The 14,702-nt window shown below is 37.6% G+C and overlaps 1 protein-coding gene across 1 annotated transcript in view; it reads right to left on the reverse strand.

Moving 5' to 3' along the window:
- The window catches only part of MIB1 (MIB E3 ubiquitin protein ligase 1), a 111,569-nt gene that overhangs the window by 80,157 nt on the left and 16,710 nt on the right, over positions 1-14,702 (reverse strand). Inside the window, exons 2-4 of the mRNA XM_069468192.1 lie at positions 7,554-7,725; positions 5,258-5,387; positions 989-1,093 (exon numbers count right to left, since the gene is read on the reverse strand). Of these exons, the coding sequence (XP_069324293.1) occupies positions 989-1,093; positions 5,258-5,387; positions 7,554-7,725 (407 nt within the window). The remainder of the gene's footprint in view (positions 1-988; positions 1,094-5,257; positions 5,388-7,553; positions 7,726-14,702) is intronic.

Consider the following 14,702-nt stretch of genomic DNA (forward strand, 5'->3'; position numbering starts at 1 on the left):
GGTGCATAAAATGCAGAATCATAGGGCAATCCACTGAATAAGCCTCCATTATTCTTCCAAACACTTAAGTAACTCGAGGTGTCTCTAGGTCAATCATTTTCAATTATCAACACTACACTTTAAAACTTACAGGGGAAAAATATCTCCTTAAAAATAATTTTAATAGGCCGGGCGCGGTGGCTCATGCCTGTAATCCTAGCACTCTGGGAGGCCGAGGTGGGCGGATCGTTTGAGCTCAGGAGTTCGAGACCAGCCTGAGCAAGAGCGAGACCCCATCTCTACTAAAAATAGAAAGAAATTATATGGACAGCTAAAAATATATATATCGAAAAAATTAGCCGGGCATGGTGGTGCATGCCTGTAGTCCCAACTACTCGGGAGGCTGAGACAGGAGGATCCCTTGAGCTCAGGAGTTTGAGGTTGCTGTGAGCTAGGCTGACGCCACGGCACTCACTCTAGCCTGGGCAACAAAGTGAGAGTCTGTCTCAAAAAAAAAAAAAAAGAAAAAAAGAAAAAAATAATAATAATAATAATTTTAATACCTAGTATAATTTATACTTTTATCACCTACTGGAGCACAGAATACAAATATACCATAAAACCTCATTATAATACCTCCAGGTCCGTGGTCTTACAGGAATGGTCTTACAACTTTAAATCTTTTTTGATAAATTTTAGTAAATAAATCTCCCAGACTTACACTGATAATGGATCAGCTCTACACAATCAATATATAGTAAGGTGCCCAAACATTAAATGAGGGCAAAATCATACTTACTATTAAATAATTTAGACAAACACAGTAAAAATGTAAAGGTCTCACAAGTTTATTAAATTCTCACTTTACAGATTTTCTTCCTGTTGCATATTCATAATTCAGATGGCTATATTCTGACACAGGAAAACAACAAAAGGTAAAAAATATAAAAAAGCACAAGGGCTATTCAGCCATCCAAACATTTCATCTGTGTGGTTCTTCACTACTTACCATGCCCTCAAAGCCAACTCTGTAAAGGTTCTTAGCACCATTATCCCAGAGAACATACGCTGCACTGTGTGGGCTTGAGGCACTCCAGTCCTGGATTTCTGTTACCTGACAGAAGTTTTTAAGAAAAGAAGTTTTTAAAAGAGAAGGAAGGTTCTTTTAATTATTACTTTCATATCTTAAAAATCATTTCACCTATCAACCTGTGTAACAGGATCATGAAAAACACTTATTTGCCAAATATATGTCACTTTTAACATATAATGAAATTATCATTTAGAGCCATATTTTCCCAGAATTATAAGGTACTTTCCAAAACTGTTGTAGAAATTTTAAATTTGGAGGTTATTGGATTACACTAATAAAATATCAGAAACAATTTGATACAAAATTTAAAATCTTTGTATTCTTAAGGAGTTTAAGAACAGCATATTTTTTTAGACCATTACTCAATGCAAAATTTTAAAGCTTTGTCCAAATATCCAAAATCATTCAAGATAAAACTGCTCTCTAGTCACCTAAAAATTGAAAAGCACAATGTTCTTCAAGAGCCTTGGTGGCAATGCTCAAAGAGGACATGAGTTGCTTTTGTTCCTCCAGCAGGTCCCACATTTGTCCCCAAATAAGCACACCACCTAAGCTAAAACAGCATGCATACAATGGAAATGCAGCACAATCTCTAGGCCCCATATCCAACTAGACTTATTCTTCAAGTCATTGGATTGAAAAAAAAAAAAAGCACTGGGATTGCTATTACTTAAGGGCTGAGAATTAAGTACAGGATGAGTATTCCTTATCCAAAATGCCCAGGACCAGAGTTTGGGATTTGGGACGTTTTCAGATGCTGGAATATTTGCATTATACTTAGAGCATCCTAAATCGAAAAATCTGAAATCTAAAAGGCTTCAGCAAGCATCTCCTTTGAGTGTAAGGTCAGTGCTCAGAAAGTTTCAGATTTCAGATTTTCTGATTTGAGATGTTCAACCTATACACAACAATGACCAAACAGTGAGCACTAAACTTCGGCATTCTCAAGTAAACCAGTCTATAGCTAAGAATGGGAAACTGTACACATGCAATTCAGATTACTTTTGTCCATCTTGACACTTAAAATCACCCACCCTTCCTAGTGACTTAGAATGACAGGCTGTTGTTAAGTATAATTTTTAAGGCACAGACTTAAAAACATACTATTACATTAAATAAAATATAAAATGAGGCCGGGCATTATGACTCACACCTGTAATCCCAGCACTTTGGGAGGCCAAGGCAAAAAAGATCACTTGAGCCCAGGAGTCTGACACCAGCCTGGACAACATGGCAAGACCCCATCTCTATAAAAAATTTAAAAATTAGCTGGGTGTGGTGGCATGTGCTTATTGTCCTAGCTACTCAGGAGACTGAGGTGGGAGGATCACCTGAGCCCAGGAATTCAAGGCTGCAGTGAGCTATGGTCATGCCACTGCACTCCAGCCTGGGCGACAGTAAGACCCTGTTTCTTAAAAAAAAAAAAAAAAAAAAAAGATAGTGACATTTCTCTTTTATCCTGTATTAAAGAAATAGTTTGTAAGCTAGGTATATTATGGTGCTTTTGTGGAAATAAAAGGGTTTTATATTTAAGATCTAATGAACTATTTGAGAAATATTTTAAATTGTTAGTAAATGAGGCCATTTGTTCTTTTAAATTTTGAAATATACTATATATTACAAAAATATAGCATATGTAAAAATTAAATAACAAAATGAAAAGAACACCCATGTAACTGTTACCCAACCTAAGGAAAACAAATATTACCCATACTTTTCAAGTCCCCTGTAGACATCTCATCACTCCCATTTTCCTGCCTTCCAACAGAGGTATCCAACACCCTGAATTTGAGAACATCATTGCCTTGCTTTGCTTTATGATTTCTGCTCAATTAACCACCATATAACCTTACAAAAAAATAGTTTCTAACACTCAAAAGGTAAAATGCGGCCAGGTGTGGTGGCTTAAGCCTTAAGCCTGTAATCCTAGAACTTTAGGAGGCAAAGGCAGGAGGACTGCTTGTGGCCAGGAGTTCAAGACCAGCCCGAGCAAGAACAAGACCCCGTCTCTACAAAAAACAGAAAAATAAGCCAGGCATGGTGGCGCATGCCTATAGTCCCAGCTACTTGGGAGGCTGAGGCAGGAGGATTGCTGGAGACCAGGAGTTTGAGGTTGCTGTGAGCTAGGCTGACGCCAGGGCACTCTAGCCCAGGTAACAGAGGGAGACCCTGTCTCAAAAAAAAAAAAAAAAAAACAACTTGATGACTGTTGAAGTTGAATGATGGGTACACAGGTATTTGTTATGCTATTCTTTCTACTCTGGTATATGTTTGAAATATTCCATAAAGAAAAACTTTAAAAAAAAAAAGAAATATGATCTAACATACCTATATGAAACACACAATTCACATGTATTCAGAAGTAATTGTGAAACAAAAACAGCCTTAAAATACTAACATGGGTAGTAGTACTTAGGAAGCCCTCTAAGAATACACTATACCCAATTAATGTGGAAAAGTAGAATAGAGCAGCCAACATTGAATGGAAAGGGAGGATATTAATGCTCTTCATTCACATACACAGAAAAAAGTCAGTCAGACAATAAAAATTACATTTGGTCTTAAACGTGTACTTAACAATGTTACCCTAAAGATTTATTATGTGAAGTTCCCTCACTCACAGTCACATGTGCAAGATGGCTTCATTTATTTTTCCTCATTTTGTTCTTAATAATGCAAGATGTGTTAAATCATAACAAACCAAAAATGTAATACAGATGACTTAAAGTCTCAAGAACGCCTACTTTTAACCCCCCAAAAGTGCCAATATAGCAAAAACCTAGAAAGTTCCATTTAAGTGGCTTCAAACTTTAACAGTAACTGCCTCTAAAAGCTGATGAAGAATAACTTGCAACCCTCTGACCATATAATTAATTGTGGAGAAGAATAAAAAGTCATTTTCAAAGTGAAAGTATTTAAAACTTACTTCCCGGGTACTCTTTCAAAAGAATTTACTAGAATGTGTACTCCACCAAAAGAGAGAGTAAGTTAAGTAAGATGACATTAACAGAATACAGAAAACATGGCCAGGCCTGGTGGCTCACGCCTGTATCCTAGCACTCTGGGAGGCCAAGGTAGGAGGATCGCTTGAGCTCAGGAGTTCAACACCAGCCTCAGCAAGAGTGAGACCCCGTCTCTACTAAAAATAGAAAGAAATTAACCAGGCAACTAAAAAATAAAAAAATTAAAAAATTTAGCAGGGTGTAGTGGGGCACACCTATAGTCCCAGCTACTTGGGAGGCTGAGGCAGGAGGATTGCTTGGAGCCCAGGAGTTTGAGGTTACTGTGAGCTAGGCTGATGCCACAGTACTCTAGCCCGGGCAACAGAGCAAAACTATGTCTCAAAGAAAAAAAAAAAGAATACAGAAAACATGAGATCCAGCCAGGAAAGAGGCAAATGCATCCATCGTAGGCCATAAAGGGAACTTTCAGGCTGACTGCTGAGCACCAGGCATGGAGGGTGACCCATCTAGATTGCAACCATTGATTCATGGGCCAGACAAGTTGAAGACTCTTACCACTAAGATCCCCACTGCCATTGTAACATTTTTATTGATCTGAGGACATACTGCCCAAGCGAGCCTGACTCACGTCCTTAGTGTACTTGGCTTATGTGGACTATGTAATGACGACACTCACTCTCCCTTCCGCCCCCTCATTCCCTGCCACCTGGATCAGCTGAGGTCTCTCAGCTCACCCTACAAAATATTCTGCTTTGACCTACTTATAAAACTCTTGAGCTCTGCACACTAACTGAGAATGGCAACAGAATAGGTGCCCCATTGTCCCTCAGAAATAGGCCTTTAAGGGAATGGAATATAAAACAAGTCAATTCAAATGAACTTTTAATAGCAAGAAAGTCAAGAACGTGAGATACTGCTTAGGGACAAATGGCCCAAACGGGGTGTTCAGAAAGGCAATCTGGGCAAAAAAATGACAATATAAAAAAAAAGCCTGATGGTGGAAAGGTAAAACCTACCTAACAACCCTCTCAAGGAACACCAATGCTTACAAAAGAGCAGGAACACTTTTTTCTTCCAGAAAAAAAAAAAAAGAAAGAAAAAATTTTAAAACTGTCATTGGCATAGATAAAAATGGGCCAAGAAATTCATTTGTGGTACTAATAAAAATCTTGTGAATGTACAGTATTCTAGAATACATGATGAACTAAGAAAAACACTGTACCTTTCCCCTACGTCCATTTCCGCCATCCTGATCTTCCCACTGCCAGTCCACTCCTCGTACCACTCTGGCACCTGCAAAGATTCCTCTGGCTGTAATCTTCTTAGATTTTCTACGAGACTCTAACAAAACCCTAAAAACAAAATTATTTATTTTCAAATTTATATAAAAATGGGTAACTAATTTATTTTTTAAAACAAAATTATAAAAAGGTTATTTTGAAAGTAGAAGAGATTCTTCATTGTTCTGGTTATTATCATAATATTAGTAGCATGATACAGAAATATCTTGTACATTCCACAAGTGATGACGACAATAGTAGTAATAGTTGTATTAATAATAAAAGAGCTAACATTTACAGAGCTTTTACTATATGTAAAAGCACTTATATCAGTGTAAAGTGTTACACTTAAGAGAAAGGTACTGATATCTTACCCATTTTACAAATGAGGAAACTGAGTCTCACAGAAGTGATATGCCCAAAGTCACAAAAGTTAAAAAGTAACAGAGTCAATACATGAACCCAGTGTAAGCATTTCAGGGTATCATTATACTTTTTACTATTTTAGAGGTGGCAAACTCAAATCCCTAAAGCTGGAGGCAAATAATATAAATGAGGGCCTAAGAAAAATAGCACTACAATGACAAATGGCAGATGGCACTTGACCTCACACTTAGGAAGACAACAAGAGGTGACAAGAACTTAGGTCAACTCAAGAGCATGATCTGTTTTAAAGGACGCAGGTGCTTGCTCCTCTGCTTCAGTCAACTGCTGCCAAGAACAAATGTAGGCCAGGCATGGGGGCTCACACCTATAATCCTAAGCATGTTGGGAGGCCGGGGTGGGGGGATTGCTTGAGGTCAGGAGTTCAAGACCAGCCTAATCAAGAGCAAGACCCCACTCTACAAAAAACAGAAAAATTAGCTGGGTATATATAGTGGCTTACACCTGTAGTCCCAGCTACTGGGGAGGCTGAGGCAGGAGGATCGCTTGGGCCCAGGAGTTGGAGGTTGCAGTGAGCTATGATGATGCCACTGCATTCCAGCCAGGGCAACCGAGCGAGACCCTGTCTAAAAAAAAAAAAGAAAAGAAAAGAAAAGAAAAGAACATTAAGTCCAGTGTTGAGTGCCTTCTAGCAGGAGCTTAAAAATCTATAAACTTAGACTTTTATGTGAAATCACTTGATTTTAAAAGTTAATTATTCAAAAATTTAGAGTAATCTGTATGCTAGTAAAATATATCTGTAGCCAGAATTTGACCTACACTAAACTGTCTCCAAAGTACTGCATATTGACCAAAGATTATGAACCCTGAAAAATATTCCACACTCAACTATCTGGGCCAGTTTGGTTCTCCAAGGCCATCTATCGCTTACTCTTCTATATCCCTCTCATTCATATAATCAGAAAAGTTGAGGGGGTTTTGTTTTTCTAATTTCATCTCATTGTTCATGTATGCATTTTCAGAATGTCTTTATTATTCCCTAACTTTAAGTATAAGCAAAAGACAAAATATTCTTCCCTATGCTGTGCAGAAAAATAAAAAATATAAATACAAAATAAACAACTTGTTCAAAACTACTCAGCTAATAAATGGCAGGACCATGATTTACACCAATACAGTCTAACTCTAAAATCTATTTATCTATTAATACTACTACTCCTAGCTGTCTCCCTAAGACTGGCTGGATTCTTGCTCCCATGCATTATCCATATCTACATGAAAAGATTCCATCACCTAAAACTCTGCACCCATTAACAATGAATACTCTCTCATTGCTCCTAAGACACTTAATACATATCTCTATCACAGTCCAAAACATCACATGATAATCATTGATCCATTATTTCCCTTAACTTTTAAACACCTTAAGACCATTATGGGGGGAGGGAGGGGAAAAAAATGTCCACAAACATAGCAGCTGCCATGTAGTCTTAATAAATGCCTATCAACTCAATGAATGGGCCCTAGTGTTCATCTGGTAGCAATTAACAGAATAGCAAGCATAATGAGAAGAAAATAATTGGGCTGCCTTTGCATTTCAGAACATAGAGTAGTGCTAAGTTTCTAAGCTAGAGAAAGAATATCCAAGATCACCCTGGAAAAATACAGACAGTTCCACCTTCACAGAGCTCTCTTGTTTTATGGCAGGCTTGGTCTTGGTCTACTTCTATCTGCTACCTTCTGATACTAAACTAATTGTCAAAAGCTATTTGCTCATCCTATTTTTAAGGCTCAGTAGTATAAAACAAATACAAACAAGGAATCAAAACTGAAGAAAAAAATTATTTCCCTTACCGCTCACTTCCTGGTGTGGTAATTCTGTAAAAGCGATGTCTTAAATGATGTTTATCTCCATGATAACACACTGTGCACAAATCATAATTTGTACACTCTGCACATTTCCATCGAATGCCAATGATTGGTTGCTGGCGGCAGGTATCACACATGGTTCCATCATGCTTGATGCCTATTAAAATAAAGATACATACTTATGTTAATTACAAATATAATTTATTTAAATATTATTCTCTGGGGGAATAAGAACAGTGCATTTTACTTATCTTAATATTTTATTTTTTATAGGTTATTTTAATAAACTGGGAAAGAAATAACATTTCAAATATACCACATACAGCTTCAAGATAATAGATCTCAAATATTTTAATCAGTACAAGTTATAAACTAAACATTTTCTCTCTCCTCCCTTTTTCATAAGCAAGAATGCATCTCAGAGTAGCTCTTTCTTTGCTTTCATCCACAAACTGAAACATAGGTTCAATGCAGAGAAAAACAGAAGAATCCTTTACCACCAAGTAGATGTTCTGAACTACAAAACCTCAGAAATCTTTAGAAGAATTTTAATCTATTCTCTAGTTAAACAATTACTCCAAAACAAAAGACAATTTTATCCTCCTGATATCATGGTAACGAACTATCAATTATGAATTTACTCCTAGGTATTGATAATTTTTTCCCATTAACAATAAACTTTAGAAAATAATTGCAAGAAAGTTTCCCTATTTAAAGGAAAATAAGGGCCGGGCGTGGTGGCTCACACCTGTAATCCCAGCACTCTGGGAGGCTGAGGCAGGAGGATCACTCAAGGTCAGGAGTTGGAGACCAGCCTGAGCAAGAGTGAGACCCTGTCTCTACTAAAAATAGAAAGAAATTATCTGGCCAACTAAAATATATATATATATATATATATATATATATAGAAAAATTAGCCTGGCATGGTGGCGCATGCCTGTAGTCCCAGCTACTTGGGAGGCTGAGCCAGGAGGATTGCTTAAGCCCACGAGTTTGAGGTTGCTGTGAGCTAGGCTGATGCCACAACACTCTAGCCCGGGCAGCAGAGTGAGATTCTGTCTCAAAAAAAATAAATAAAATAAAAAAATAAAGGAAAATAATACACTGTGGTAGGGTCCTTCCCCCTTAAGGAACAAGAAGTAATAAACTCTAGGAAAAAAAAAATAAGCACTTGGTAACATTACCTCCACTAAAAATAATCACAGGTATGGATGAGACAGACATTAGAACTATAAAAGGTACCACTATAAAGTAATAAAAATTACTTTCATTTTAGGGTAATAGAACTGGGAGTAATGTTCCTTTACTATCCTATAATATTATCACTTGTTCAATAAACTAAAACTAGGATTTTTTTCTCAACAATGTGTGGCTTGTGTGGCAGTTCAATATTGAACAAGCAAGGGCTATAAGTACATCAGTGACTCTCTCCTGAATTCAAGTTCTGACTCTGTCAATAGCTATTTTTGGGCCGGGCGCAGTGGCTCACGCCTGTAATCCTAGCACTCTGGGAGGCCGAGGCGGGTGGATCGCTCAAGGTCAGGAATTCGAGACCAGCCTGAGCAAGAGAGAGACCCCGTCTCTACTAAAAAAGAAAGAAATTATCTGGCCAACTAAAATATATATATTAAAAAAAAAAAGGCCGGGCGCAGTGGCTCACGCCTGTAATCCTAGCACTCTGGGAGGCCGAGGCGGGTGGATCGCTCAAGGTCAGGAGTTCGAGACCAGCCTGAGCAAGAGCGAGACCCCGTCTCTACTAAAAATAGAAACAAATTATATGGACAACTAAAATATATAGAAAAAATTAGCCGGGCATGGTGGCGCATGCCTGTAGTCCCAGCTACTTGGGAGGCTGAGGCAGTAGGATCGCTTAAGCCCAGGAGTTTGAGGTTGCTGTGAGCTAGGCTGATGCCACGGCACTCACTCTAGCCAGGGCAACAAAGTGACACTCTGTCTCAAAAAAAAAAAAAAAAAAAAAAAAAAAATTAGCCGGGCATGGTGGCGCATGCCTGTAGTCCCAGCTACTCGGGAGGCTGAGGCAGTAGGATCACTTAAGCCCAGGAGTCTGAGGTTGCTGTGAGCTAGGCTGATGCCACGGCACTCACTCTAGCCTGGGCTACAAAGTGAGACTCTGCCTCAAAAAAAAAAAAAAAAAAAAAAAGCTATTTTTGTGCCCTTGTAAAGGTCATTTTTCCTAAAGCATTTACATATAAAATAATGGTGTTTATTTCAAAATAATGGGGGTGGGGGCACCACGTAGGAAAAGTAAGGTGAAATTTAGATAAAACAAGATTAGTCAAAGTTGGGTAATGGGTACATGGGGGTTCATTACATTATTCTCTATTTTAAGTTTAGAAATTGTCCATAATTAAAGAAAGGAGCCCTTTTTCTCAGAACTTCAGTCCCCTTTGAAGAAGCTAATATAGCCTTTAAAGGTGACACAGTATGTTCTAAAAATTCAATAAGAATGTGCTATATATGCAAAAACTAGAGTACAATAGTAGTAATATTACTAAATTCTACAAGAAGTAACACACTATTGCTATTTCCAGATACGAAGGGGGAGAAAAACATATGGATTTTCTATATCAAAGTAACAAGATTTAAAACAAAGGGCCAGGCTTGAGTATAAGCCTGTGTTTTAGCTGAGAAGGTTACGGAAAGGGGGGGGAGGAAGGAAAGGGGGAAGCAGGGAAAGAGAAGAAAAGGAACAAATACTAAAAGAAGCTGAGATGCCTAGTGGACTACAAAAGAACATGATACCTCAACATCAGATACGTTTTATATGCAATCCTCCTGCAGTCTCATACCACACAAATGCTTGACAGTGGGAATAGAGAAGACAGTGGACATGAATGTTTACTGATTAATTCAGACTATTTCTTTATTTCTATTGTGGACAGGCTCTCTGCTGCTTTCAAATATCATTCTTGCTGCAGAATGGAGAACAGATAGGACAAATGTAAAAGTGGCTAGAGAAAGGAAGTCAAGTTTTAAGAAGTTCATAGCAATCCAGGTTAACATCATGATAGTTTAAATTAGGGTGTGACAGTAGAAGTGGAGAGAGAGTCAAGAAAAATTTAGGACTTGGTAGCTGTGAGTTAGAAGACAAAAGATATAGGAGGTATAAATAAGAAAGTATAAATGAGATTATTCAGGACAAAACAGCATTGGAAATATTTAGCAATTAAACAGTACAATAAACTGAAATCAAGAACTGCTCTGCTTAAAAACAAGGAGAGCCACCAACAAAAAGTAAATAAGAACACGCTAATTAAAAAATACAACCCTATGTCTCCACTGATACAAACTCACCTAAAAAATTCACTCAGAAAAAGAATTGGGAAAAGTTTCACAGAAACCATAGATGAGGGGACCTTTCAGAGAAAGGAAGAAATGGCAGAAAAGTACACAGTGTGTGTTCAATGAACCAGGAGCAGCTCTGTTTAGCAGAAACATGAAATACAGTCAGAGACTTGAAGATAAATTACACAGTTAAGTTAGGAAGTGGCAAGATCAGGTATGATTTTTAACCTGGATGCAATATTTAAATTGCTACATTAAATAGTAAAAAACAAGGATATGTGATTTAGGAACCAAGTTCTATAACTTACTATCTACTTAATATTCAAAATCAACTTAAACTACTCTAGGATCAATAGCCTCATCTATAAATTAAGAAAACTCTTTCATATGGAAAGAAACACTGTCAGGCTAAAGTAATAGGTGAACACATTTGAAAAGTTTTAAAGCAAAATGTGAATATAGAGAATTATACTACACTTAATTTTAATATAGATTTATTACATGCATTAGCCATCTATTTAAATAACTTAATAATCAAAATCATCACATATCCCAAGTAAATTCTACAATACTTATACAGAAATCAGAAAGCTTAATAAAGTTTTCAATTTTCACAGATTACATACATATAGAGAATGTTCAATTATTCTTGTATGTGTGAATTAATCCCATTTTAGCAAATCACCCACCTTCTCCATGGCCATTCTCTTATTGCTATTGTGTCTCAGGTTTTTTCCCTAAACTTATAGTTTCCCAGGGGTTGTACCTATCTTCCAAATTCCTTTCAATTTTCACTCCAGAACACCATCAGAGGACACAATCACCATGACAGCACTACATGACAGTAGATGACCTGCTACTTTCATCAGTTAATAATGATGTTTTTCTATCCAATGGCTAATTAAGTCTGACTGCATCAATCACGAAACTTATCACTGGCCACAGGTGCAAAAGAAATTATAGCCTAGTTGGCCGGGAGTGGTGGCTCATGCCTGTCATCTGAGCACCTTGGGAGGCCAAGGCAGGAGGATTGCTTGAGATCAAGAGTTCAAGATCAGCCTGAGCAACACAGTGAGATCCTATCTCTACTACAGGGGGAAAAAAGAAAGAAAGAAAAATTAGCCAGGCATGGTGGTGTACATCTGCAGTCCCAGCTACTCAGGAGGCTGAGGCAGGAGGATTGCTTCAGCCCAAGAGTTTGAGGCTACAGTGAGCTATGATCATACACCACTGCCCTCATGTCCAGTCAACAAAGTGGAAAAAAAAAAAAAAGAGAGAGAGATAAAGAGAAATGAAATGAAAAGAAAAGAAAGAAATTATACTCTAGTCTAAATGGAATGTAAACTAAAATTCTAAAATTAAAAAACCACAAAATTGGCCGGGCGTGGTGGCTCACGCCTGTAATCCTAGCACTCTGGGAGGCCGAGGTGGGCGGATCGTTTGAGCTCAGGAGTTCGAGACCAGCCTGAGCAAGAGCGAGACCCCACCTCTACTAAAAATAGAAAGAAATTATATGGACAGCTAAAAATATATATAGAAAAAATTAGCCGGGCATGGTGGCGCATGCCTGTAGTCCCAGCTACTCGGGAGGCTGAGACAGGAGGATCGCTTGAGCTCAGGAGTTTGAGGTTGCTGTGAGCTAGGCTGACGCCACAGCACTCACTCTAGCCTAGGCAACAGAGTGAGACTCTGTCTCAAAAAAAAAAAAAAAAAAAAAAAAAAAAACCACAAAATTATACTTACACAACTCAGCTACCAACATTCACTAGTATTATATGCTTCAGTCTTTTAGAATATACATCAAAGAGCTGAATGCAACCGCCATCTATTCTTCCTTTCTGTGTATAATAAATACACAGAAAAGTACTTTTTTTTCTTTAATCCTAAAGCATAAAAAAAAAAAAATCAAGGTACCCAAATAATCCATAAACTGGTTAATCATCCTAGGAGTTAGTAAGAATTTGCTATTTTTGCTTTAAATTAATATATAGTCAATTCTATATTAATGACTATCTTGGAAAAATAATTCTGTGATTATTTCTTTTTTTTTCTTTTCTTTTTTTTTTTTTTAGAGACAGGGTCTCACTACATTGCCCAGGTTGGTCTCAAACTCCTGTTCTCAAGTGAGCCTCTCTCCTCAGATTCCCAAAGTGCTGGGATTACAGGTGTGAGGCACCATGCATGCCCAGGTGTTCTCTCTCTCTCTCTCTCTCTAGTTTTTTTAAATATTACTTCCAACAAAAATACCAAAAGTTGACAAGGTTAGGTAAAATATTATTCCAGCTCACACAATCATAAATTTCTTAGGTAAATTCTGAAACCTATCAACAGAAAAAAGATTTTGAAGAACTGTCTTAATTGTCTGATGCTGGGCTATTAAACTGAATTTTAAATTTTCCTACAACTGCCATTGTTAAAGAGAAATGCCAAGAATAACAATACATTTAATATGAGGATTTTTTTAATTCACAGATTTTAATACTGAAATAGAGGTATACCTGCTTTAAATAGGCATTATATACTAGTTATATTCCTTGAAAACTGAATGTATATTTAAAACGGAGGAGAGGTGTACCCGACGGTATTTTCCAAAGATGGCCGCATCAATCCACCTTTCATCCCACATGCTCTTCTTAGGAGACACTGACAATTCACCATCAAGACGTGGGGTCTACTTCCCTCCCCAAGGGACCTCTTTAGACATTTGTAACTGCCTTGATCAATAGAGTACAGAGGAATTGACACTATGTGACTTCTGAGCTTAGGTCATAAAACCCAAGGCTGATGGTATTTGTCTGTCCATGTCTGTCTGTCACTCTCTCTCCACCTCAGGATTCACACCTTACATGCACTGGGAGTTCTGAGCCAATGTGTAGTAAGTCCGGCTACCCTGAAGCCACCACAGTGGAGAGACCACACGGAGAGAACACATGAAGGTATAAAAAAGTGCCTAAGGAACTCTGGCTGTCCCAGCCCCCAGCTATTTGACTCTCCCAGCTGAGGCCCCAAACATTGCAGAGTAGAGACAAGCCATTCCTCACCGTGCCATTTCCAAATTTCTGATCCACAAGAGCCATGAGCATATAAACTGCTTTACACCACTCAATTTTAGCGTAATCTGTTGTATAACCATAGTAATTAGAACAAAACGAGCTGAAAATATTTAATAATCTTTGTTATAGTTCCCTACTGTACAATGGACCCAAAAATAAATTCAAGATAAAATAAAGAGCTAAGTGTGATAAAAAGAAAACCGTAAGAGTGCCACTTAAAAGTTGAACAATACATTTTACAAATTTGAGGAAAGTCTTGCTAAGCATGAAACAAACCTCAGAAGTCACACCCATGTGACCACACATATACACAAGTGTGTGACTACAGAAAAATCTGAAAACCCAAACCAAACCGCTAATAATAGCTGAGGGTGCACAGGTTGGGGAGTACAGAAAAATCTGAAAACTCACACCAAACTGCTAACAATAGCTGAGGGTGCACAGGTTGGGGAGACACACTTTCACATTTTGTTCTATATGCCTTCAAATTGTTTAACATGTTATTTTAAGCATGTTATTAATTTTATAATTCTAAAAAGAAAACAAAAAACAAGAGATATCAATTTTATCCTCTCAAATTGGCACAGATTTAAAAATACTTTCCTACTGCATTAAGATGTGCCAAGAAAGCCAGTCAGATACTGCTGAGGGGGAAAGAAAAATTGTCACAACCTCTACAGAAGTGTTGTATAGAGTGTTGCAAAATGTTTCAAATCCCTTAAAAGACTTTGATCCTGCCCTGGAATTTCTTAAAAGGTAAATCCAAACATACTTA

Source organism: Eulemur rufifrons, chromosome 5 (genome assembly GCF_041146395.1).
Source record: "Eulemur rufifrons isolate Redbay chromosome 5, OSU_ERuf_1, whole genome shotgun sequence".
Lineage (NCBI taxonomy): Eukaryota > Metazoa > Chordata > Mammalia > Primates > Lemuridae > Eulemur > Eulemur rufifrons.